We start from the raw sequence: 23,968 nt of genomic DNA on the forward strand, positions 1-23,968 counted from the left end.
GAAAAAAAAAAGTTAAAAAGTGGGGGCAGTACACAATGAGTGCATTGCACACTGTTTGGGGAGTGGTAACACTTGAAGGTGCTGACTCGGGAAAGGGGGGGTGGGGAAAAAATATGAAACTGTTGTTTTTAACTTGCACTGTTCACTTAATAATTTATCATGAATATTAAAAAAAAAGTGGGGGCAGATCTCCATCTACAGAGAGATAATTTCTGTTATATTTCACTTTGATTGTTTATTTGTTTATAAGCAGAGTTGTCATAAGTTTAAAATAACTGGTTTATTATAAAATAATTGGTTTATAATAAAATCTTTTTTTCAAGCCTCATGGTAACCTCAAATCAAAAAACCTACAACAGACACACAAAAAATGAAAAACAAGAAATTAAAACTCACTGCCAGAGAAAATCACTTTTAACAAAGGAAGACAGGAAGCAAGTAAGAAAGAAAGGACCATGAAGCAACAAGAAATAAAATGACAACATGGCAGTAGGAAGTCCTTACCTATCAATAACAGCATTGAATGTAAATGTAGTAAACTATCCAATCAAAAGACATAGAGTGTCTGAATTGATTTAAAAAACAATGTTGTGTGCAAGAAACATACCTCACCTATAAAGACACATAGGCTGAAAATAAAGGGATGGAAAAAGATATTCCATGCAAATGGAAATCAAAAAAGAGCAGGAGGAGATATATTTCAACCAGATGAAATATATTTTAAAACAAAAACTGTAAAAAGAGACAAAGAAGGTCATTATATAATGATAAAGGGGTTAATTCAGCCAGAGTATATAATAATTCTATTAAGAAATATATATGCACCCAACAGTGGAGCACCGAGATATATAAAGCAAATATTAACAAAGGTAAAGAGAGAGATATACCACAGTACATTAATTGTTTAAGACTTTAACACCCCACTTTTCAGCAGTGGACAGATCATCCAGGTAGAAAATCAACAAAAGAAACATTGGACTTAGTCTGCACTATAGACTAAATTGACCCAATAGATATTTACAGAATGTTTCATCCAACAGCTGCAGAATTCATGTTCTTCTCCTCAGCTCATGTACCATTCTCAAGGATAGACCATATGTTAGGCCACAAAACAATTATCAAAGAATTCAAAAAAAATGAAATCATACTAAGTATTTTCTCTGACCACAATGAAATAAAACTAGAATTCAATAACAAGAGGAACACTGGAAAGTATACAAACAGGTGGAAATTAAACAATATATGCTCCTGAATGACCAATGGATCAATGAAGAGATGAAGAAGGAAATTAGAAAATTTCTCAAAACAAGTGAAAATGAAAACACAACCTATCAAAACATATGGGATACAGCAAAAGCAGTAATAAAAGAAAAGGTTATAGCAATAGGTGCCTACATCAAAAAAGTAGAAAAGGGTCAAATAAATAAGCTAAAGATTAATTTCAAAGAACTAGATAAACAAGGGCAAACCAAACCCAAAATTAGTAGAAGGAAAGAAATCATAATGATTAGAGCAGAAATAAATGAAATTGAAAGCAAAAAACAATACAAAAGATTAACAAAACAAAAACTTGTTTTTTTTTCTTGAAAAGATAAACAAAATAGACACAACTTTTGCCAGACTAAGAAAAAAAAGAAGATCCAAATAAATTCAGAGATGAAAAAAGAAATAAATCCTAGCACACTGGGAGGCCAAAGCGGGAGGATCATTTGAGCTCAGGAGTTCGACATCAGCCTGAGCAAGAGTGAGACCCCATCTCTACTAAAAAAAAAAAAAAAAAAAAAAGAAAGAAAGAAATTAGCTGGACAACAAAAAATATATAGAGAAAATTAGCTGGGCATGGTGGTGCATGCCTGTAGTCCCAGCTACTCAGGAGGCTGAGACAAAAGGATTGCTTGAGCCCAGGAGTCTGAGGTTGCTGTGAGCTAGGCTGATGCCACAGCACACTCTAGTCCATGCAACAGAGTGAAACTCTGTCTCAAAAAAAAAAAAAAAAAAAAAAGGAAAAAGAAACATTACAACTGATACCTCAGTAATCCAAAGGATCATTAGAGACTACTATGAACAGCTACATACCAATAAATTGGAAAACCTACAAGAAATGGATAAATTCCTGGACACATACAACCTACCAAGATTGAACCATGAAGAAATCCAAAACCTGAATAAACCAATAACAAGCAAAAAGATAGAAGCAGTAAAAAAAAGTCTCCCATCAAGGAAAAGCCCAGGACCCACTGCCTTCACTGCTGAATTCTACCAACCATTCAAAGAAGAACTAATACCAATTCTACTTAAATTGTTCCAAAAAACTGAGGAGGAAGGGATACCCCCAAACTCATTCTGGAGGCCTGTATTACCCTGATCCCAAAATCTGACAAAGACACCACAAAAAACAAAACAAAACTATAAGCCAATATCTCTGATGAACATAGATGCAAAAATCCTCAGCAAAATACTAGCAAACTGAATTCAATAGCACATTGAAAAGATTATTCATCATGGTCAAATGGGATTCATACCAGTGATGCAGGAATTGTTTAACACACACAAATCAATCAATGTGACACATCATATGAACAGAATGAAAGACAAAAAACATATGATCATTTCAATTGATGCAGAAAAAGTATTAAATAAAATTCAACATCTCTTCATGATAAAAACTCTCAAAAAATTGGGTATAGAAGGAACTTATCTCAACATGATAAAAGTCATACATGAGAGACCCACAGCTAGTATCCTACTATATGGGGAAAAACTAAAAGCCTTTCTTCTAAGATCTGGAACAAGATAAGGATGTCCATTTTCATCACTATTATTCAATATAGTGCTGGAAATTCTAGCTAGAGAAATCAGACAAGAGAAAAAAATAAAAGGCATACAAATTGGAAGGGAAGAAGACAAATTATCCTTGTTTGCAGACAATATGATCTTATATCTAGAGAAACCTAAAGACCCCCCAAAACTATGAGAACTGATAAAAAAAATTCGGTAAAGTTGCAGGATACAAAATCAACATAAAAAAACAGTAGCATTTCTATATGCCAACAGTAAACAATCTGAAAAAAAAAACCCAAGAAAGTAATCCCATTTATGATAGCTACAAATAAAATAAAATTAACTTAACCAAAGAAGTGAAAGATCTCTACAATGAAAACTGCAAAACACTGATGAAAAAAGTTGAAGAGGATATAAAAAAATAAAAGATATGCCATGCTCATGGATTGGAAGAATTAGTATTGTTAAAATGTGCAAACTACTCAAAGCAATCTAAAGATTCAATGCAATCCCCATAAAAATACCAATGACATTCTTCACAGAAATAGAAAAATTAATTCTAAAATTTATATGGAACCACAAAAGATCCAGAATAGCCAAAGTATTCCTGAACAAAAGAACAAATCTAGAAGAATCACATTACCTGATTTCAAATTATACTACAGAGCTTTAGTTAAAAAACAGCATGGTACTGGCATAAAAACAGACACATAGACGAACGGAACAGAATACAGAACCCAGAAATAAACCCACACATCTACAGTGAACTTATCTTCAATAAAGGTGCCAAGAACATACAGTGGGGATTCCATAAATGATGTTGGGAAAACTGGATATCCATATGAAGAATAATAAGACTAGACCTTTATCTCTCAACATATACAAAAATCAAATCAAAGTGTATTAAAGACTTAAATCTAAGGCCTGAAACTATGAAACTAGTATAGGAAAAACTTGGGGACATGCCTCTAGACATTGGTCTTAGCAAGGACTTCTCTAGTAATATCCCCAGGCAACCAAAGCAAAGTTGAACAAATGGAATCAGATCAAGCTAAAAAGCTTCTGCATGGCCAAGAAAACAATCAACAAAATGAAGAGACAACATATAGTATGAAATAAAGTATTTGCAAACTACCCATATGACAAGGGATTAATAACTAGAATATGTAAGGAACACCAACAATTTAAATAATCTGATTGAAAAATGGGCAAAAGATCTGAGCAGACATTTCTCAAAAGAAGACATACAAATGGCCAACAGGTATGTGAAAAAATTCTCAACATCATTAGTAATCAGTGAAATGCAAATCAAAACTACAATTAGATATCATCTTGCCCCAATAAAAATGGCTTTTGTCAAAAAGACAGTTAATAACAAATGCACACAAAGATGTGAAGAAAGGAGAATTCTAATACACTGTTGGTGGGAATGTAAATTAGTGCAACCACTATGGAAAATGATATGGAAGTTCCTCAAAAACCTAAAAATAGAACTACCATGTGACCCAGCAATCCCACTGTTGGATATATATCCAAAGAAGGGGAATTCAGTATATCAAAAAGATATCTGTTCTCCCATGTTTATTGCAGCACTATTATCACTAAACAAAATATGGAATCAACCTAAGTGTCCATCAATGGATGAATGCATAAAGGAGTTTTGGTACATATACATAATGGAATATTATATAGCCACAACAAAAGAATGAAATCCTGCCATTTGCAATAACATATGTGAAACTGGAGAACATTATGTTAAGTGAAATAAGCCAAGCACAGAAAAACAAATCTTGCATATTCTCATTCATATGTGGGAGCCAAATATTAAAAACAATTGATCTTATGTAGACAGAGAGTAGATGAAGGTTGCTAGAGAGTAGGAAGTGTAGCGGGGAGGGGGGATAATGTGAGGATCTTACGTGGGTGCAAAAATATAGTTAGATAGAATGAACAATATTTGATAGCTCAGCAAAGTGACTATAATCAACAAATTAGGGTGTAATTTAAAATAACTCAAAGAATGGAAGTGGAATGTTCCTAGCACAAAAAAAGTGTTAAATACCAGAGGTAATGGATATCCCAATTACTCTGATTTGATTAATTCACATTGTATGCCTGTATCAAACACCCCATGTATCCCATAAAAATATTCAATTATTTACCTATAATAATTTTTAAAAATTGTATTTAAAAGTTATACTGTATGAAATGAGGATTACCATTCTAATTAGCTATAGCAAAAATAAGTATTTGGAACTTTCATAATGTTTATGACTCACTTAAACATTTGAGCCACATTTTGCTAATAAGTAGTGGAGTAATATGCCACTTAGCAATGCCATTTATTTCACCTACATGCATTAAAAAAAAGATAAATAATGTAGACCTAGAACATGAAGTTTAAAGAATGCATTTTCTTTTGAGAGATTATATATTATTCCAAAGCTATTAATATACCAAAATTTCATAAGAGAATGGCAACACTGCAGTACTATAGCCATTTTCTAACTCTAACAAGACTGCTTTGCCTCAAAAACATACTGATTTTACTACTATAGTCTATTTTTCATGATGAATAATATCAATTTTGCTTATTTTTTCCTTCATTGTGAAGAAAAACATTAAAAAGCAATATAATTTTATTGTAAGGCACATTTTTTTCTAGCTCCATGTGTCATCGTATAATATATAATGAATATGGCAAAATAAATTTGTCATGTTACCTAAGGAAGACAATTTTAGATGCTAAAATATCCAAATGATAATGCTTCATAAGACAATCCCTTTCACAAATAGTTTTCTATGACATGTTAGAATCTATTAGTAATCTAAAACAAAACCTCATGTTGATTTAATCCTTTGGTCTGAGAATTTACAGAGATATTAAATTAGCATGAAGGGATTAATATTATGCCCTATGCTATAAATTTGTCACTTGGTAACTAACCACATGCATTTTCATTAACTCCTGGTCATGAAAAAAATATATCCCGCGAGAAGACATTACTTTTCTCACTAATTGACATATGAAAAATTCCACATCTTTCATGCATAAGGATGAATTATGTTTTATGTTCACAAACTCTTGTTAACTAAGTAGACACATTAAGATAGGTGAGGTGATTCATTTGGCTGAGAGAGAACCCATTTTCCCCATCTCTCCTAGATACTTCCACGTTAACCTACTTTTCCCCCACATCCTTGTCCCTAGATAGTTATCACTGGCTCATATTCAACATTTCAAGTTTAAAGTAATGAATTCCTAAATTATTACAGCTAATCTTTGAATATTAACAAGAAATATGGAAGCCCAGCTCAAGAATGTACCCTTGAATGTTATTAATTAAGGGCCAAAATGGTAAACGTTGTCTGATAAAACACTGTAAGCATGCGCTGAAAGACAGCTTGGATAACTGAAGCATTACTATAGACAACTGACAAATGACTACAGGTAGACAAACCAGTTGACATTTACTGCTTACAAACTCTAGACTTCAATGACAGCAGAAAATGCAATTGATGCAGCTGAGACTTGTGCTCTCATATTAATATTAAAACATGTTCAAAAAAAGAAGCAAGTGCACTTGCAAACAAAAACAATGAAAAGTTTTAATTTATCAATGTGTATTTTCCTCAGGAGTAGGTACAAAAGAATTTGACCTGAATGGATCTACAAGCATATATTTGCAATTTCTTTTTTGAGGACAAGTAGGGAATCTCCAGAAGTAGAAATAATTCTCTTATTACTAAAAGTACTTGTCTGCATATATCTAATTTACCATGAGAGGAAAAGCCTACGTATTTTGGAAAATGTCATCCCTGGAAATCAGTCAGCCCTCAATAGAAAAGTTGACTGAATGAAATGATCCTAGTTTCATACATTTATGATTAGAGTAACAGAGGGCTTTTTCCTCTTATGCAGTAACATTTAATTATGTGAAATATGCCCAAGAATGTATACTATGTGAGGTACATAAGAGCAAGTATACTCAAATGAGCTGATAATGGAAAGTGGATATACAAAATGTGATATGAACATTATCATAAAATATAATAAAAGGTACTATGGTTTTTCAGTGCAGTTTAGAGTCAGATTCCAACTGCATTATGAATATACTACATAAATATTATTTAATAAGAGCAAAATTTAAAGAATAAATCTAATTGCAATTATCATTATTCAATGGTGCTCTAATGAAGGTTCAAATAATCCAAGGAATGGTAATGTCTAACACAGGCATAGTGCTTTAGAGTTTATCAGATTAATTCCTATATTATTTAACTTTTATTTGCCTCAGTTTCCACCACTGAAAAATGGGGAATAATAATAGGACCTACACATAGAAGTGTTATAAATATTAAAGCTTGTAAATTAATTACTAGGAATAGTGTCTAGAATATAATATGCACTCAAATACTAGCTATTGTTGGGTTTTGTTATTGTTATATTACCATGCTTCAGAGATGTACAATTATTACAATTTTTAGATGAGGAAAATAAAGAAAGTGGAGATTCTATGAGTTTAAATGACTTGGCTAAATATATACATATAGTCAGGTATAGGACTGTCGGCAGAACTCAAGATACCATGACTCACATTCAAATACTCTTTCCACTATACTTATTAGTAGTTATGATCAAAACACCTTGACTTTGTATCACAAACACAAATGAGTACCCACAACTATTAGATATTTGTAATTCCTGAATAGTATCAGAAGATACCTAAAAACCAACAAGAAGGGAAGAGACAAAATGAAACGCACATGCAATGCATCCACTTTTACCTAAATTACCCAGGTAAAAGTTGAATACTCAAGACTTTCAAGGGGTATAAACCATTCAACTTGAAATTCCATTATTTATATGATGGCAAAAAATGTATCATGGATATTAGAACTGATTGCATAAGATCACAAGAGAACTACTCTAATGCAATGTAAAAAGTCCAAAGTAACATATAACAATATTTAAAACACAAAAAATAACAAAGTATATGCTGTTAGTATTGCTGATATGTCAAAATTAAAGATTAAAGCTGAGATTCTTTTTTTTTAAATTTCAGCTTATCATCATGGGGGGTACAAAAGTTCAGGCCACATACACTGCCCATGTCCTGCCCATCCCCCCAGTCAGAACTTCAAGCCTGTCCATTCCTCAGATAGTGTACATTGCATTCATCATGTAGTTATACCCCCATCCCCTCCCCCCACCCCCATCCCCCCGTCAGAACATTCAAGCTTGACCATTCCCCAGACGTTGCACAATGCACTCATCATGTAGTAAAAATTTATTCTTTAAGTGATATTTCTATTTCATCAAAATTTCAATGGATTATAAATTGCAGTTTAAAATAAAAATGTATGAAGTGAAATAAATTATTGTTGTGAATAGCAATGAAGCAACATGACAGAGCCATCCCTAAGTATAAAGTGGACAATAAAGAAATGTGTGCATATGTACAATGAGTGCAAATATGTTTTGAAAATTAATGTATTCTGTAGCATTTTAAAATCTTACCAGCACAAAAAATGTATACATTTTAACTGATTGCTTATACAAAAAGAAATTTGTTGTCTATCAACCTTAACATAGTATATTCACATATAGTACATACATTGTAATTTGGCAAAGAAAATGCATCTTACATATTACTTTCAAAGAATGTAAATTTGGATTATTTTGTTAGAAATTTATGTAGCATATATAATTTATAGAACAAATTGAAATAAAAGTACAATTATATCTTTAATGTCTCCTCAGACAAAACGTTGAAAATGCTTACACTCTCAGAGGAAAAAAATGGACAATTAAATTCACAAGTAATTTGAAAACAACTACTGTAAGCCAAATAAATGATTGTAGGGTCATATTAATTTTGCTGTCTAAAGATTGATAACACACAATTTAGAAAGCATCCACGTATAAAAGATATCCAACTGACTGAATGTCCTTTCTAGATATTAGTTCATTTTAAATATATCAAAAATGTGTTCAAAGCAAACAGTTGAAATTGCAATGTTTGATGAGAAGCAAAATGGGAAGAAATTTCTTAAACACAAATCAGCAACTCATTTTAAGATGGAACATGCACCATGGTTATGATTTGTGTTGATTTTTACTGTACCTTTCTTTAGTCCAGGAATGAAAGCTAAAAAGAGATTTTTATAAAGTTAAACACAATAAATATTTTCTCTTATTTCCCATACGTTATGTTAGCATCACTAAATAAATGTAAATTGCAATATATTATTTTTGCAATGTATTTTCAACTTCATTTTATAGAGAATGCAATGAACGAGATGCATAAGGACTGAAAGTCCATAAAATTTGTCTTCTGTAACATGTTTTTCTAGAATCAGATCATGGCTATGCAATATGTTGGCCTCTTAGGAAGTCATGATTGGTCCTTTCCCTATAGGCAATGCGTTGTTGAATTCAGCATTTTGCAAGAACTCAGTAGGTTTTCTAGCTTCATTGCCTGTGATGGCAAAGTACAGTCCTCTATTGAAAAGCCAGTTGCTCTCATGGAACCTCCTACTGGAAATGTACTATAAGGAAAAACATCATTTTTGAGTTAAAAGTTTGCTCTGCTTCTGAATTCTGATGTGAAAATAGTAATGGGAGAGACAAAAAATCAATAGACTCTATCAAGAGAATGGTCCAATAGAATTATTCTTTCCATGGTTTAAGAAATTTTTCTTATACTACAACTGTCTTCACAACTAAAATTTCTTATTATTTCATACAATTAGAACATGGGGGATTAGAGATCATTATCATCATTTTTTAGATAAATTCAGGCATTGCATTATTAACTGACTTCCTTCACAACACTGTGAAATCATGGTTAATCTGGAACAAGTAGTAAAGTCTACATTTAATCAAAACAATTATATGTTTATTATAAAAACCCAAATATGTATTTATCTTGATAGATGACTTTCAAGTTTATATTTTGTTAAATTTTAAAGCCAACAGGAAAATTATTTCTCGATCACCACTGCATTTTAAGATATATTTAATAATATGCATTAAAGATAAAAATTAAAAAATAAACATATTGGACTTGTTTAAAAATCTATTTTGAATAAAATTAGAATATAAAAAAACAAAGATATGAAATGCTTAGAGAGAAGTAGTAGGACAGAGATAAACAGAAAAATGGAGGTGAAAGTAATGTTTCTATGCAGTAATAAGGATTAATGAGAGAGCCTTGTGCAATATTTTTGTGTCATTGACATATACACAGCACATTTATTTTTCATCACAAGGAACTTCATCTAGAAGCAATGTAATTTAATGATAATACAAGCTGAAGTATAAAATATGAAAAAAACAGTTCTTTTACAAGATACTTTATGTAAGATTGATCTTCTAAATAGAATTCTGCAACTCTCTACCCCTCAAATGATGATTCTACTTCAATGATAAGAATCACATACATACAAAATATTCTAATTTATTATTAGAATACATAATCAACTTGTAATACTTAAATGTAGCATTTTGAAATGTCCTGAAGTGAAAAGAGTAAGACTGTGTTAAGCAGAGAAGTAATAAAATACTTGCTTTGCATCTTTAAGAACTGCAATTTCATTGTGATCTAGACTTTTGTGATCAAAATTCTTTCTAATTTGGTAACTAAAAAGGACAAAAAAAAAAAAAGGAATGTGATGGGTTTGGGCTTATTTCTAAGGGTATGGAGGTGAAAGTAAAAGTAGCAAAACAAGTGACAAGTGACGTGACAACAATAAAAAAGACAACAAATACACTTTAACAACCAACTGGAGACCTTCAGTTCCAAACCTGAAAAGTGAAAATTGCTTTATAAACCACCAAGGTCAAATATTGATCACTTTTAGAAACTCACTCTAAAGAAACTCTTGAATTCATCACATAAAATGTGGTCAAAAAAGGGAAACACTTCTCCACTTTAAGGCATTATATATATTATTAAATGCTAGCAGCAATTAAGAGATACATTCATTATAACTATTAGGATTTTGCATAAGATAAAGGATCATCTCCAAATATTTTTCTAAATTTCAGTGTTTCTTAATTAAGGTTTAAAGGTTTATTGACATTTTTAAGCATCCATACTGCTCAATATTTTGCAGTATCAAGATAAGCATAGTCCTTATCCTTTGAGGTACTAGAGTGTACGTGAATCATTACAATTGAAATGAAGTTTTGACTAATTAATACAACCAAATGTTATATTATTAATGACTATGTACATAATATGATTTATGTGTATCTTAAAACATAATTTTAATAACATAGAAGAAGAATGCATCTAACAAGTTAAATTAGTTTTTAAGAAGAAAATTATTTTCATGTTATTAAATATGCTGCAATTAAATTTACTAATTAATACATTTAAACAAAATTACTGGTTCTGATATTATATACAATATATTCAATAATAATATAAAAATTTATGTTTGCATAAATGCTTGCTTTGAGTATAATTGAGTTTTTAACATTAATTTTCTAAATTTATGACCTCAGAAAATATCTTAATTAATAAATTTATATAATAGAAATAACGGTGCATCTTTTACTACAAAATTAAAGAAACACATATTTTAAGGTAAAAAAACCATTTGGATTGCATAAATATTAATGAAATTTATCATGAGAACAATATCAAACATGTTATATTATCCCATACACATGTATTTCAATATCTCTGTTATAATCCCAACACAAATATTTAACTACTCAATATGCATTAGAAATACATGGTTAAAGAGAATTACCAATAAATATATAATGCTTGAAGAGCTTAAAGATCAAGAGTTCACCACAACATTGATAGTTTTGGCACAATGTGTGTTGATTAAGTATCATGCACCAATCTATAGTTGCCACTTACTTCAATAAAGAAGAGTTGCAGTTGTTTTATCATGTATAATTTTTAAAGTCATGTAATAAAGCTACTTTAATGAAGCCATTATGAAATAAAAGTCATCATTTCTTAGGGTAAATAAGAATTGAAAACATTTTAAAGACATTTATTTAGAAATAACCAAATATCTGATCCAGCAGTCCCATTACTGGGCATCTACCCAAAAGAACAAAAGACATTCTATAAAAAAGACATCTGCACTCGAATGTTTATAGCAGCACAATTCACAATTGCAAAGATGTAGAAACAACCCAAGTGCCCATCAATACATGAGTGGATTAATAAAATGTGGTATATGTGTACCATGGAGTACTGTTCAGCTACAAGAAACAATGGTGATATAGCACCTCTTGTATTATCCTAGATAGAGCTGGAACCCATTCTACTAAGTGAAGTATCCCAAGAATGGAAAAACTAGCACCACATGTACTCACCGTCAAATTGATTTTAACTGATCAACACCTAAGTGCACATATAGGAATAACACTCATCGGGTGTCGGACAGATGAGAGGAGGGAGTAGGGGATGGCTATATACATATATAATGAGTGACGTGCACCGTCTAGGGGATGTATATACCTGAATCTCTGACTTGGGTTGGGGGGCAAGGGAAATGTATGCAACCTAAATATTTGTACCTCCATAATATGCTGAAATTAAAAAAAATGGAAAAAAAATAAAAAAAGAAAATAAAAAAAGAAATAACAAAATATCTTTGCCACTAGAGTCAATTGAAAGATAATTTTATAAGCATTTATCACTATATACATGTCTCTTCCTTAATGAAATACATTAAAATGTTTATAACACTTCCTAATACAGAGAAAATTCTAATAAATAAAGTTTCAATTCGTTTGAAACCTGACACATATTCTAAGTTATTGGCTAACTGTTGAGAACAAGTTCCTCATTTATTTTCTTATGCCAAGCCACACAGCAGTTTATACTCAAGGTCATAGAATATAGCAGAATTGGCATGAAAAAAAAAATAAAAGCAATGCACTTGAAGACTGTAATGCCAAATTAATAGAACAATACCTAGTTTTCTTTGAGTAATGCTAATTTTAAAACATTCTACAAAATGTGCCCCAAAGATCCAATTCTTCTTGATGTATAATTCAAATCACCCCAGTACATCTCCTGTTGATTGCAAAACTAATAAGCCATAGTGTTATTGTACTTAAGTAGATTGCATAGAGTCTGAACCACAAAAATAGTGAAACTCAAATAAAATTTTCTATTCAAATTATGTGAAAGGTTAAGACTACAAACACAAAAGCCGCAAGCTGATTAATATAATGAGCATCTTATTTACAATAAAAGAAATGTTGCAAATATAAAATAAATTCTTCATCCCAGTATATTAAATTTTCCATCTATATCCCTCTGTGTCTTGAATTTCAATAAAAGGCTACTACCACCTCAAAGAAATATTAACATCAAAATTGAGAACAGCTAAAGTCATAGTGTTGGCTTTATCATACAAATACATAAAACCTTAAAAATTAAAACATTTTCACTCAATATCAAATTGCCATTTTCTACGTTAACAGAATTTACATTAACCAAACTCATGTTGTGCCATAATACCAAATGGTTCATTTTCCTTCATAGCCTAGAGTTGCATATCTTCTTCAATTTCTGAAATTAATTCATTTTTCCAATTCATCATAAAATCTTTCTAACTCACAAGCCATTGGCTGTATTTTCTGCCCTTTTATTTAGAGGAAATCTTTGGAAACACTATAATGAATAGCACTTTCAAAAGTCATTTTTTATGTTGATAGTGTCTATGCACTTCAAAGAGCATGGAGGCACAATGTAAATTTTATCTAGGATAAAATAAGTAGGTGGGCCAATGACCAGGGCTCTTAGAAAATCATCTGATTTAATATCCTCAGTATACATATGCAGAAATGAGGTCAAGAGAAATGGAATGACTTGTCTAAGACCCACACGACTGGTTAGAGGAATAAGTAGATTTAGAATTCATGTTTTTACTGCTAAATAATTAACACACTATGAAATGCTACCATTTATTGATCATTTCCAAGATATGGAAACAGGACGTGTACCCAAAGCTGTGTGCTCAAGGCAAAGTGTTATTTTAGGGAGTATCAAAAATAAGTGTTTTTAGAATATAATTTTGGAAAATTCCAACTTAGACATATGAAATGTAATTTACCTCCTCATGTACACACCAACTGACAAGGGAAGAATAAAAGAAGAGCAAATTTTAAAAATCATAATCTTGCTTTGGCTGGTCTCAAAAAATACCTATTGAAAATGGTAATTAGTAATTTAGCTTTGTTATGAAGAGAAAGAGAATGTAATTACTCATTTTCACTAAAAATTTAAGGCAAAAATTTCCATCTCAAAACCTAACCTTAATGTTTTAAATGGTACAAAACCAAATAAAGCAAATGTAGCCAATCATAATAATTCTTTTGCCAGATACAATTAAGAGAAGAAAAACTCTGAGATGTACAGAACTGGATACCTTAGACAAAATGACTTACGTGATTACATTATTTTGTCACCTGTTTTTCTCCAGACAATCTGACCTCACTAATCATATTGTCCAACTGTTCTAACAGCAAAAATGTTAATTTCAAATCCTTCTGGGTTAGTTTGGGTATTACAGAGAAAAGATATATTTATTTTTACTTCAGAGTATTACAGGGGTACAAAAGTTTTTGGTTACATGAATCACTTTTGTAAGGCTAAGGATAAAAGTGTGCCTGTCACCAAAATGGTGTTCATTGTCACTAGTCATTAGGTAGGTTTTCACCATCCCCTCCTCTGTCTGCCCCCTGCTTGATGTCCATTGAGTTTTACTTCCCTATATGCACATGTGTACTCATCTGTAAGTTCTAATTTAATACTGAGTACATGTGGTGTTTGTTTTTCCATGCTTTATATATTTCTCTTAGGATAAGGGTCTCCAATTCCATCCAAATTGTTGTGAAAGGTATTAACTCATCATTCTTCATGGCTAAGTAGTATTCCATGTTACACATATACCACATTTTGTTAGTCCACTCATAAATTGATGGACATTTGGGTTGATTCCACATTTGTAATTATGAATTGTGCTGCAACAAACTTTGAGTACAGGTGTTTTTTTGATAAAATGACTTCTTTTCCTTTGGGTAAATACCCAGTAGTGGGATTGCTGTATCAAATGGTAGTTCAACTTTTAGTTATTTGAGGAATCTCCACACTGTTTGCCATAGAGGTTGTACTAATTTGAAGTCCCACCAACAGTGCATAAGTATCCCTTTCTCTCTGTATCCACACAAGCATGTATTATTTTTCAAATTTTTAATAAAGGGCATTTTGACAGGGGTAAAGTGATATCACATTTTGGTTTTGATTTGCATTTCCCTGATGATTAGCGACATTGAGCAATTTCTCATATGTTTATTGACCATTTGTCTATCTTCTTTTGAGAAGCTTCTGTTCATATCTTTTCCCCATTTTTTAACGGAGTTGTTTGATTTATTCTTGCTGATTTGCTTGAGTTCTTTATAGATTCTCCTTATTAGTCTTTTATTGGTTATATAGCTTGTGAATATTTTCTCCCATTCTGTAGATTGTCTATTTGCTCTGTTGATTATTTTCTTAGCTGTGAAGAAGCTTTTTAATTTAGTCAAGTCCCATTTATTTATTTTTGCTGTTACTCTGATTGCCATTGGGGTCTTCCTCATAAATTCTTTGCCTAGGTGAATATCTAGAAGTGTTTTTCCAACATTTTCTTCTATAATTCTTATGATTTCATGCCTTACATTTAGGTCCTTAATCCATTTTGAATTAATTTTTGTGAGTGGTGAGAGATATAGATGCTATATCATTCCTCTGCATGTGTCTATGCAATTTTCCCAGCACCATTTATTGAACAAGGATTTTTTCCTAGTGTATATTGTTATCTACTTTATCAGTGATCAGTTGGTTATATATGGTTGGTTTTGGATATGGGTTTTCTGTTCTGTTCCATTGGTCTATGTCTCCATTTTTTGTGCCAACACCATGCTGTTATGGTTATCATAGCCTTGTAGTATAGTTTGAAGTCTGTTAATATGATGCCTCCCAATGTGTTCCCTTTGCCTAAGATTGCTGTGGCTCTTCTGGCTCTTTTCTGGTTCCAAACAAAGCATAGAATTATTTATTCTAGATCTGTGAAATATGATGTTGGTATTTTGATGAGGATTCCATTGAATCTGTAAATCAGTTTGGGTAGTATGCACATTTTAACAATGCTGATTTTACCAATCCATCAGAATGATACAGTTATTCCACTTTTTTTGTATCATCAGTGATTTCTTTCTTCAGTGTTTTGTAGTTCTTTTTGTAGAGATCTTTCTCCTTCTTGATTAAGTATATTCCTAGGTATCTTAGTTTCTTTATAGCTATTGTAAATAGCATTGAGTCTTTGATTTGACTCTCAGCTTGACTGTTATTGGTATATAGGAATGCTACTGATTTGTGTACATTGATTTTGTAACCTGAGATTTTGCTGAATTTGTTTATCAATTTCAGGAGTCTCTTGGAGGAATCTTTTAGGTTTTCTAGACATAAGATCATAATGACTGCAAAAAGCAATAATTTGACCTCATCATTCCAAATTTGGATGCCCTTTATTTCTTTTTCTTGCCTGATTGCTCTGGCTGGACTTCCAGCACTATGTGGAATAGAAGTGGTGACAGTGGGCAACATTTTCACTGTCTTGTTCCAGTTCTTATTGGGAATGCTTCCAACTTTACCCCATTCAGCATGATGCTGGCTGTGGGTTTGCCATATATGGCTTTTATAGTTTTGAGATATGTTTCTTCTATGACTTGTTTGTTGAGGGTTTCTATTAGGAAAGGTTGCTGACTTGTCAAATGCTTTTTCTGCATGTATTGAGATGATCACATGATCTTTTTTTTTGCCTCTGTTTATGTGATGAATAACATTTATTGATTTACATATGTTGTAACATACTTGCATCCCTGGGATGAAGCCCATATGGTCAGGGTGGATTATTTGTTGAAATCGTGTTGAATTCAGTTTGCTACTATTTAATTCAGGATGTTTGCATCTATATTCATATGGAATATTGGTGTGTACTTTTCTTTTTTTCTTGTTTCCTTTCCTGGCTTTGGTATCAAGGTGATACTGTCTTCATAGAATGAACTGGGGAGGATTTCCTCCTTCTTGATGTTATAGAATTATTTCTGCAGAATAGGTATCATCTCTTCCTTATAGGTTTGGTAAAATTTGGCTGTGAATCCATCTGGTCCATGGCTTTTTGTTGTTGGAAGATTTTTTATTGCTGCTTCAATCTCATTTCTCATTACTGGTTTGTTCAGGAGTTCTATTTCTTCCTGATTGAATCTTGGGAGGCTGTATGTTTCAAGAAATTTGTCCATTTCCTCTGTGTTTTCAAGTTTATGTGCATACAGATTTTCATAGTATTCACAGATGATATTTTGTGTTTCTGTGGTATCAGTTGTAATATCTTCTTTTTTGTTTCCAATTGAGCTTATTTGGTTCCCTTTTCTTCCAATAATAGTTTATCTAGCAAGAGGTCTATCAATTTTGTTTATGTTTTCAAAAGAAACAACTTTCTGTTCATTAACCTTCTGTATTATTTTCTTGTTTTCAATTCCATTTAGTTCTACTCTGACCTTGGTTTTTCTTTTCTTCTGCTGGCTTTCAGTTTGCTTTGCTGTTCCTTTTATGATTACTTGAGACATGTCGTTAGATTGTTAGTTGGTGAACTTTCTGTCTTTTTGATGTAGGCATATAAGGTTATGAATTTTCCCCATAGGACTGCTTTTGCTCAATCCTGTAGATTTTGATAGCTTGTGTCTCCTTTGTCATTCAGATCAAGAAATCTTTTAATTTTCATCTTAATTTCCTTATTCATCCAATAATCATTGAGCAGCAGGTTGTTTAATTTTTATGACTTTGTGTAGAACTGAGTGTTTCTTCTGGAGTTGATTTTTAATTTTATTCCACTATTGTCTGAGAAGATACATTGTATGATTTCGATTTTTTTGAATTTGTTAAGCCATGTTTTGTGGCCTAAAATATGATCAATCTTGGAGAATGTTCTATGTGATAATGAGAAGAATGTATATTTGGTAGTTTCTGGGTAAAATGTTCTGCAAATGTCTGTTAGACCCATTTGTTCTAGAGGCTCATTTAAGTTCAGTGTTTCTTTATTTATTTTCTGCTTGGACGATCTGTCCAGTTCTGTCAGTGGGGTGTTGAAATCCCCAGTAATTACGATGTTTCTGTTTGTTTATCTCTTTGCTTAGATCTAGTAAGATTTGCTTTATGAATTTGGGTGCTCCTGTGTTAGGTGCATAAATATTTATTATTTTATATCATCTTGTTGAATTGTTCCCTTTATCATTATATAATGACCATCCTTTTCTTACTCTACTATTATTGATTTAAAGTCAATTCTATCTGATATGAAAACGGCTACACATGCTTTCCTTTGGTTTCCATTTGCATGGAATATTTTTTTCAATTCCTTCATCTTGAGTCTGTATGTGTCCTTGTGCATTAGATGTCTTTCTTTGAGACAGCAGATAATTGGCTTGTATTTTTTTTTCCATTAATCCAGCCTGTGTTTCCTGAGTGGGGATTTCAAACCATTGATATTGTTTGATAGACTTGATATGTGGGATGCTGTTCTTTTCATCCTGTTAAGTAGTACCTTATTGCTTTATTTTACCTCTTGTATTGTTGATTTATATCATCTCTGAGCATTAGCTTTTGGGTGGCTTTACTCTGGTGGGTGACTATTGTGCTGATCCATGTATAATGAAGTTCTGAGTATTTCCTGCAGGGCACATCTGGTCTTGGCAAATTCCCTCAGTGTTTGCTTGTCTGGAAAAGTCTTTATTTCTCCTTCATTTATGAAACTTAGTTTTACAGGATACAATATCCTAGGCTGTAGTTGTTCTGTTTAAGAAGACTTAAGATGGGGCCCCGATGCTTTCTGGCTTGTAAGATCTCAGTTGAGAAGTCTGCAGTTAGCCTGATGTTACAAAGTAACTTCCTTTGTAAGTTACTTGGTGTTTTCACCTTGTGGCTCACAGAAGTTCCTCCTTTATGTTGAGTATGGCCAGTCTGATGACTATGTGTCTTATTGACTGCCTCTTTGTGATGAATCTCCAAGGTGTTCTTTGAGCTTCTTGTACCTGGATGTCTACATCTCTAGCAAAACCAGGAAAGTTTTCCTCAATTAGTCCCTCAAATAGGTTTTCCAACCCTTGTGCATTTCCTTCTTCACCATCAGGGATGACTATGATTCTTATATTTGGCCATTTTACATAATCCCATATTTCTTGTAGATTTTGTTCATTGTTCTTCATTCTCTATCCTTTATTTTTGAGTGCCCGAATTAATTCAGAAGAGTTGTCTTCAAGCTCTGAGATTCTTTATTCTGCCTGGTCTAGTCTATTTTTTTTAAAAAAAAAAACTTTCCACTGTGTTTTTCATTATCTTAAATGAATTTTTCATTTCCAGAAGTTACATTTTTTTTAAATATATTGATCTCTTGTGAACGTTTCATTCATTTCTTGAATTATTTTTCTGGTTTCTTTCAGTTGGTTTTCCATTTTCTATTGTATTTTGTTGGGCTTCTTTAACATCCATATTTGGAATTCTTTATCTGTCATTTCAATATTTTCATTTTGGTTGGTGCCCATTACTAGAGAGCTGGTGTTCCCTTTTGGGGTGTCCTTTTGCTCTGATATTTCATACTTTCATAGATCTTTTACTGATTGTTTCTCATCTGGAGCAGCTGCTGCTTCTCATTTGGGCGTTTTCTTTTGTTTAGATGGGACTTCCCTCCCACACACACTCCTATGGGTGTAGCCTATGTTTCTTAAGAATATTTGGCTTTGCTTGTGGGTCCCTTTATGGAAATCTGGCTTCTGGATGGATTCCTTGGTTATGGATATCCTTAGTGTGTTGTTTTTCTCAATTGCTACTCATAGTTGTTTGTAGGCTGTAGCAGTGGTGAGCTATGTAAGTGGGCAGATTGCCTGTCTCTCTTTGATGAGAGAGGATGGAGGTATTTCAAATCCTTTCTCTATCCCCAGACTTGGTGTCTTCTTAACAGTGTGAATTGTATTGGCATGCCCAATGTAATCTCTGAGACGGTACGTACTGCTTACAGTTGATAATCAATCACGCCCTGTATAATTGCATCAGTAAATGCCATAAAAGTCATGGAAATTGACCTCCCTGTCAGTAGGTGGCACTTGCCAGAAGGAATAAGCTACAATGTTGTTTTTGGGACCTGTGACCAGCTCTGGTCCCTCAAGAGGAGCACTCAAATGCTCCACGTGGTGGGTAAGGTCCTGGGACTTCCAGTTGAGTCTTTATTCTCTCCCACAGCAAAGGCAGGTGGGGGATTGAGGCTGGGCATGGATGGGTTGTGTGAGCTTGCCCTCAGGCTCCACAGAAGCTGTTAAGGTAGCTGTTTTGGTCAGGTCAAAAGTCTGCTCCTAGCTTCTACGTAAAGCTACCAGGGAGAAGCTGAAGTGGCCCCACCCAACCAGAAAGTCTGCTTGTGGAGGCAGGACTCAGATTCATAATCTGGCTGTCAGGAATGTGCTGTGCTCTTCTTCTCACTCTTCTGCTCTGTTTTTTCCCTTTGGCAACTCCTGGCAGGTGGGAGCTCAAACTAGCTGAGCTCCCCCACAATTGCTCTGTGTACTAAGGGGCTTCCCTGCCCACAATCCCAGACTGGGCTGCTAGTGTGGCCTTCCTGTGGGAGGAGGGGTGCTCCACCAGTGTGCTGGGGCTAGGACTCACACTACAGTCTCTTCTCAGTTCTGCCCATGGGGGGGGTCCCTCACCTCCTGAGGTTAGTTCACGAATCTCCCCTCTGTGCCCCCAAGCAATATGAGTGAAAGCTGGGGGTACAGGATCTGGCCTGTGGGTCTGTTCCCGGTTCCCCAAAGTTCAATCCCTGACCAGGCTGGGGAGAAGCATGCTGGTCCTGAGTTGCCTATGAGGTGCTCAAGCAGGTTTAATGTCCCTCCACTTCAGGGTGTGCCCTGCTCTGATGGAGGTGCTGTGCAAGCAGCACCAGGGAGGGCCAGTGAGCAGGGATCTCATAGTCTCAGCACCCCTCAGTCTGCTGCAGGATCTTAAGAGGTAGGGTTTGAGCCCCACTATCTATGGAAGCCTCGGTGTGGTGATTCAATTGTCTGTCTCAGCATCTGCAGGCAGGGGAGGGGAAGGAGAGGAAAAGAGTCTGGAGGGAGACAAGCTAGCACACTGGTCCTCTCTGTCCTTCTCTCCAGAAGGCAGCCTGCCTGGAATGTCCAGGTTCTGGAATCATTCGGATTCCCTGGGACCCACTGGACCCCTGTGGCTCCCACAGTCTGGGCCAGACTTGGGAAATGTTTGTATGGGAATGAGCAAGAGAAAACCTGAGGAATTGAAGCCTGCTTGGGAGAACAAAGGCTCACAGTGGGTAGAAAAGCAACATGGCACTCATCATCCTGACTCGCATCTGTGGTGATAGGAAGCACCACAGGGGGGCTGGGATCCTCGTGCTTTGTCCACAAGAAGCTCTCAGTTCACTGGTGGCAGCAGGCTCAGGAACCTGCTGTCAGAGATATGAGGGAGGAAGAAACAAACTGCTCCACCTACCCTTTTTGCTGGACTCCAAACCTCTCAGGGGTTGATCTCTGCTGATATTTTGTTCTTTCTTATTCTGCTCTGCAACTTCTTCCCATGGAGTCTCTTGTAGGTTCTGGCACCCTTCCCTCAGAATTGCACCAATCTATATGTGTTTGTTTGTTTGTTTGTTTCTCTTTCATCTAAAACTTTTCCTTCTTACTGAGACAATCTGGCAACTGGTATCTCTGGTCAGCCATCTTGAGTCCTCACAAGAGAGAAGATTCTTTTTTAAAAAATTGTGCTGACTCCCAAAGGGTAATTCAAGAATAGTGAATCATGAAGGACTCTGAACCATTCTCAAGAGTAAACATGGCAATAGAAATGGTTTTATGGTTCATTGATAATTCTTACTATGGCCCCTGTGACAGTGCTTTGAGAGGTACATGAAGCATATATGATAACATACAAATTTAATGACATTGAGAAATTCCAAAAGCAAAATCTTGAGGGCTGGTTCCATTATTTTTTCAGTTTGGCAAAGAAAATACTAAGAAATCAATATTTCTGAAATCTGCTTCTGTGCTATCCAAAATGTTTAAAACAATTGTAGCTCTGAAATATTTCACACCATTTAATACTCAACCTGTTCTTGAGTGGATGAATTACAAATTAAGTCCATTTTAAAATAGGACTTTGTGGTGTATCTTATCTTGGGTTTATAGAGCAATTGATTTTTAAAGCATATTCCTTGACATGATTTAATGCAGACAAAATACATGTCTTCAAAATAATAGTGTACAATCTCTACTGTTAAAAGATTTAAGTTTTTTAATCTCTTCCTTGTGAGATTTAATATGAATTTCTTTTAATAAGTTTATTCCATTTTTTTCTAAGTCAGGGTTTCTCTCTGTCACCCGGGCTAGGGTACAGTGGCATGATCATAGCTCCCTGAAACCTCAAACTCCTGGCCACAAGTGATCCTCCTATCTTCAGCCTCCAGAGTAGATAGGAGTACAGACCTGTGCCACCATGACCGGCTAGTTGCAGTTTATCCACTTTTCTAAGCTTTGGCTGTCTTGTCAACAAACCTTTTTGAGCTGTGCACATAGAAAAATAATAGATATAAATCTTAATTATAGCTAGAGACATGGACTATGATATAATAAAACTTTCTTTCAAAAAGAAGATTCTTTTTAGAATAAAAATCTTTTGAAATATTTCCCTCACATTTTCACCAAACTGTTTGATCTACTATAAATTAATTTAAAAATCTGCTATAATATAAAGAAAACCAAAGGTATAATTAAAGTCTCTGTATAGCATAAGTGGACATGATACCAGGAAATGACTTACTGAAACACTTGAAGTTAATATTTCATGAGTGGAAATCAATTTTGTGAGTTCCAAGGGTAGTTTTTCTTGTGCATGTTTATATGCCTTGATAAAAATATTAGGCTTTGCACACAACCTAGGGCATATCTTGGAGACAAGGAAATTTCATTTAAGAATGATTAATATTTATAATGTTATATGCATATCTATATTAAAACTATATTATATGAGGGGTCTTCAGAAAGTTCGTGAAAAATGTGTAGTATATGAGAAAACTATACAAGTATTTCGAATTTTTTACACCAAATTAAACTCATACTAACTTGTTATAAAATGTTTGAACAGGATCTACTTTGAGGCGCTAAGAAGGATGTCCTATCAGTTTGGAAAGAGCTACTCTCAGAGTAACTTGAATTCTGCTAAAATTAAAGCAAGAACAAATATCAAATTTACAATGAATCTTGGGAAGACAAATGGTGAAATCACTGATGTTTTAAGAAAAGTTTATGGGAACAATGACCCAAAGAAATCAGCAGTTTACAAATGTATAACTTTTTTTCAGAAGAGATGAGGTTATGTTGATGGTAAAGCTCACAGAGGCAGACCCTTCACATCAATTTGCAAGAAAAAATAACCTTGTTTGTACCCTCATTGAAGAGGACTGATGGTTAGCAATAGAAACAGTAGCCAACACCATAGACATCTCAATTCATTCAGCTTACACAATTCTGACTGAAAAATCAAAGTTGAGCAAACTTTCCACTCAATGAGTGCTAAAATCATTGCACCCAAATCAGCTGCAGACAAGAGCAGAGCTTTCAACAGAAATTTTAAACAAATGGGAACAAGACCTGGAAGCGTTTCTTCAAAGAATTGTAACAGGAGATGAAACATGGTTTTATCAGTACAATCCTGAAAAAAAGCACAATGCAAGCAATGACTATCAAGAGGTGGAAGTGGTCCAGGGAAAGAAAAAGTGGACTCATTAAGAGCAAAGACAGTTTTTTTGGTATGCTCAAGACATTTTGCTTGTTAACTTTCTGGAGGGCCAAGGAACGATGACATCTGCTCATTATGACAGTGTTTTAAAATGTCAGCCAAAGATTTAGCAGAAATTTGCCCAGGAAAGCTTCACCAGGGAGTACTTCACCACAACAATGCTCCTACTTTATTCTTCTCATAAAACAAGGACAGTTTTGTGAGATTTTCGATGAGATATTATTAGGCATCCACCTTACAGTCCTGATTTGGGTCATACTCACTTCTTTTTGTTTCCCAATCTTAAAAAAACCTGTAAAGGG

At 33.8% G+C, this 23,968-nt stretch overlaps 1 protein-coding gene across 2 annotated transcripts in view; it reads right to left on the bottom strand.

Moving 5' to 3' along the window:
• The window catches only part of PCDH11X (protocadherin 11 X-linked), a 765,380-nt gene that overhangs the window by 153,352 nt on the left and 588,060 nt on the right, over window positions 1–23,968 (bottom strand). For both annotated transcript variants that reach the window (XM_069463668.1, XM_069463667.1), the window contains one exon: window positions 8,910–8,933. In XM_069463668.1, the coding sequence (XP_069319769.1) occupies window positions 8,910–8,933 (24 nt within the window). The remainder of the gene's footprint in view (window positions 1–8,909; window positions 8,934–23,968) is intronic.

This window comes from Eulemur rufifrons, chromosome 30 (assembly GCF_041146395.1).
Source record: "Eulemur rufifrons isolate Redbay chromosome 30, OSU_ERuf_1, whole genome shotgun sequence".
Lineage (NCBI taxonomy): Eukaryota > Metazoa > Chordata > Mammalia > Primates > Lemuridae > Eulemur > Eulemur rufifrons.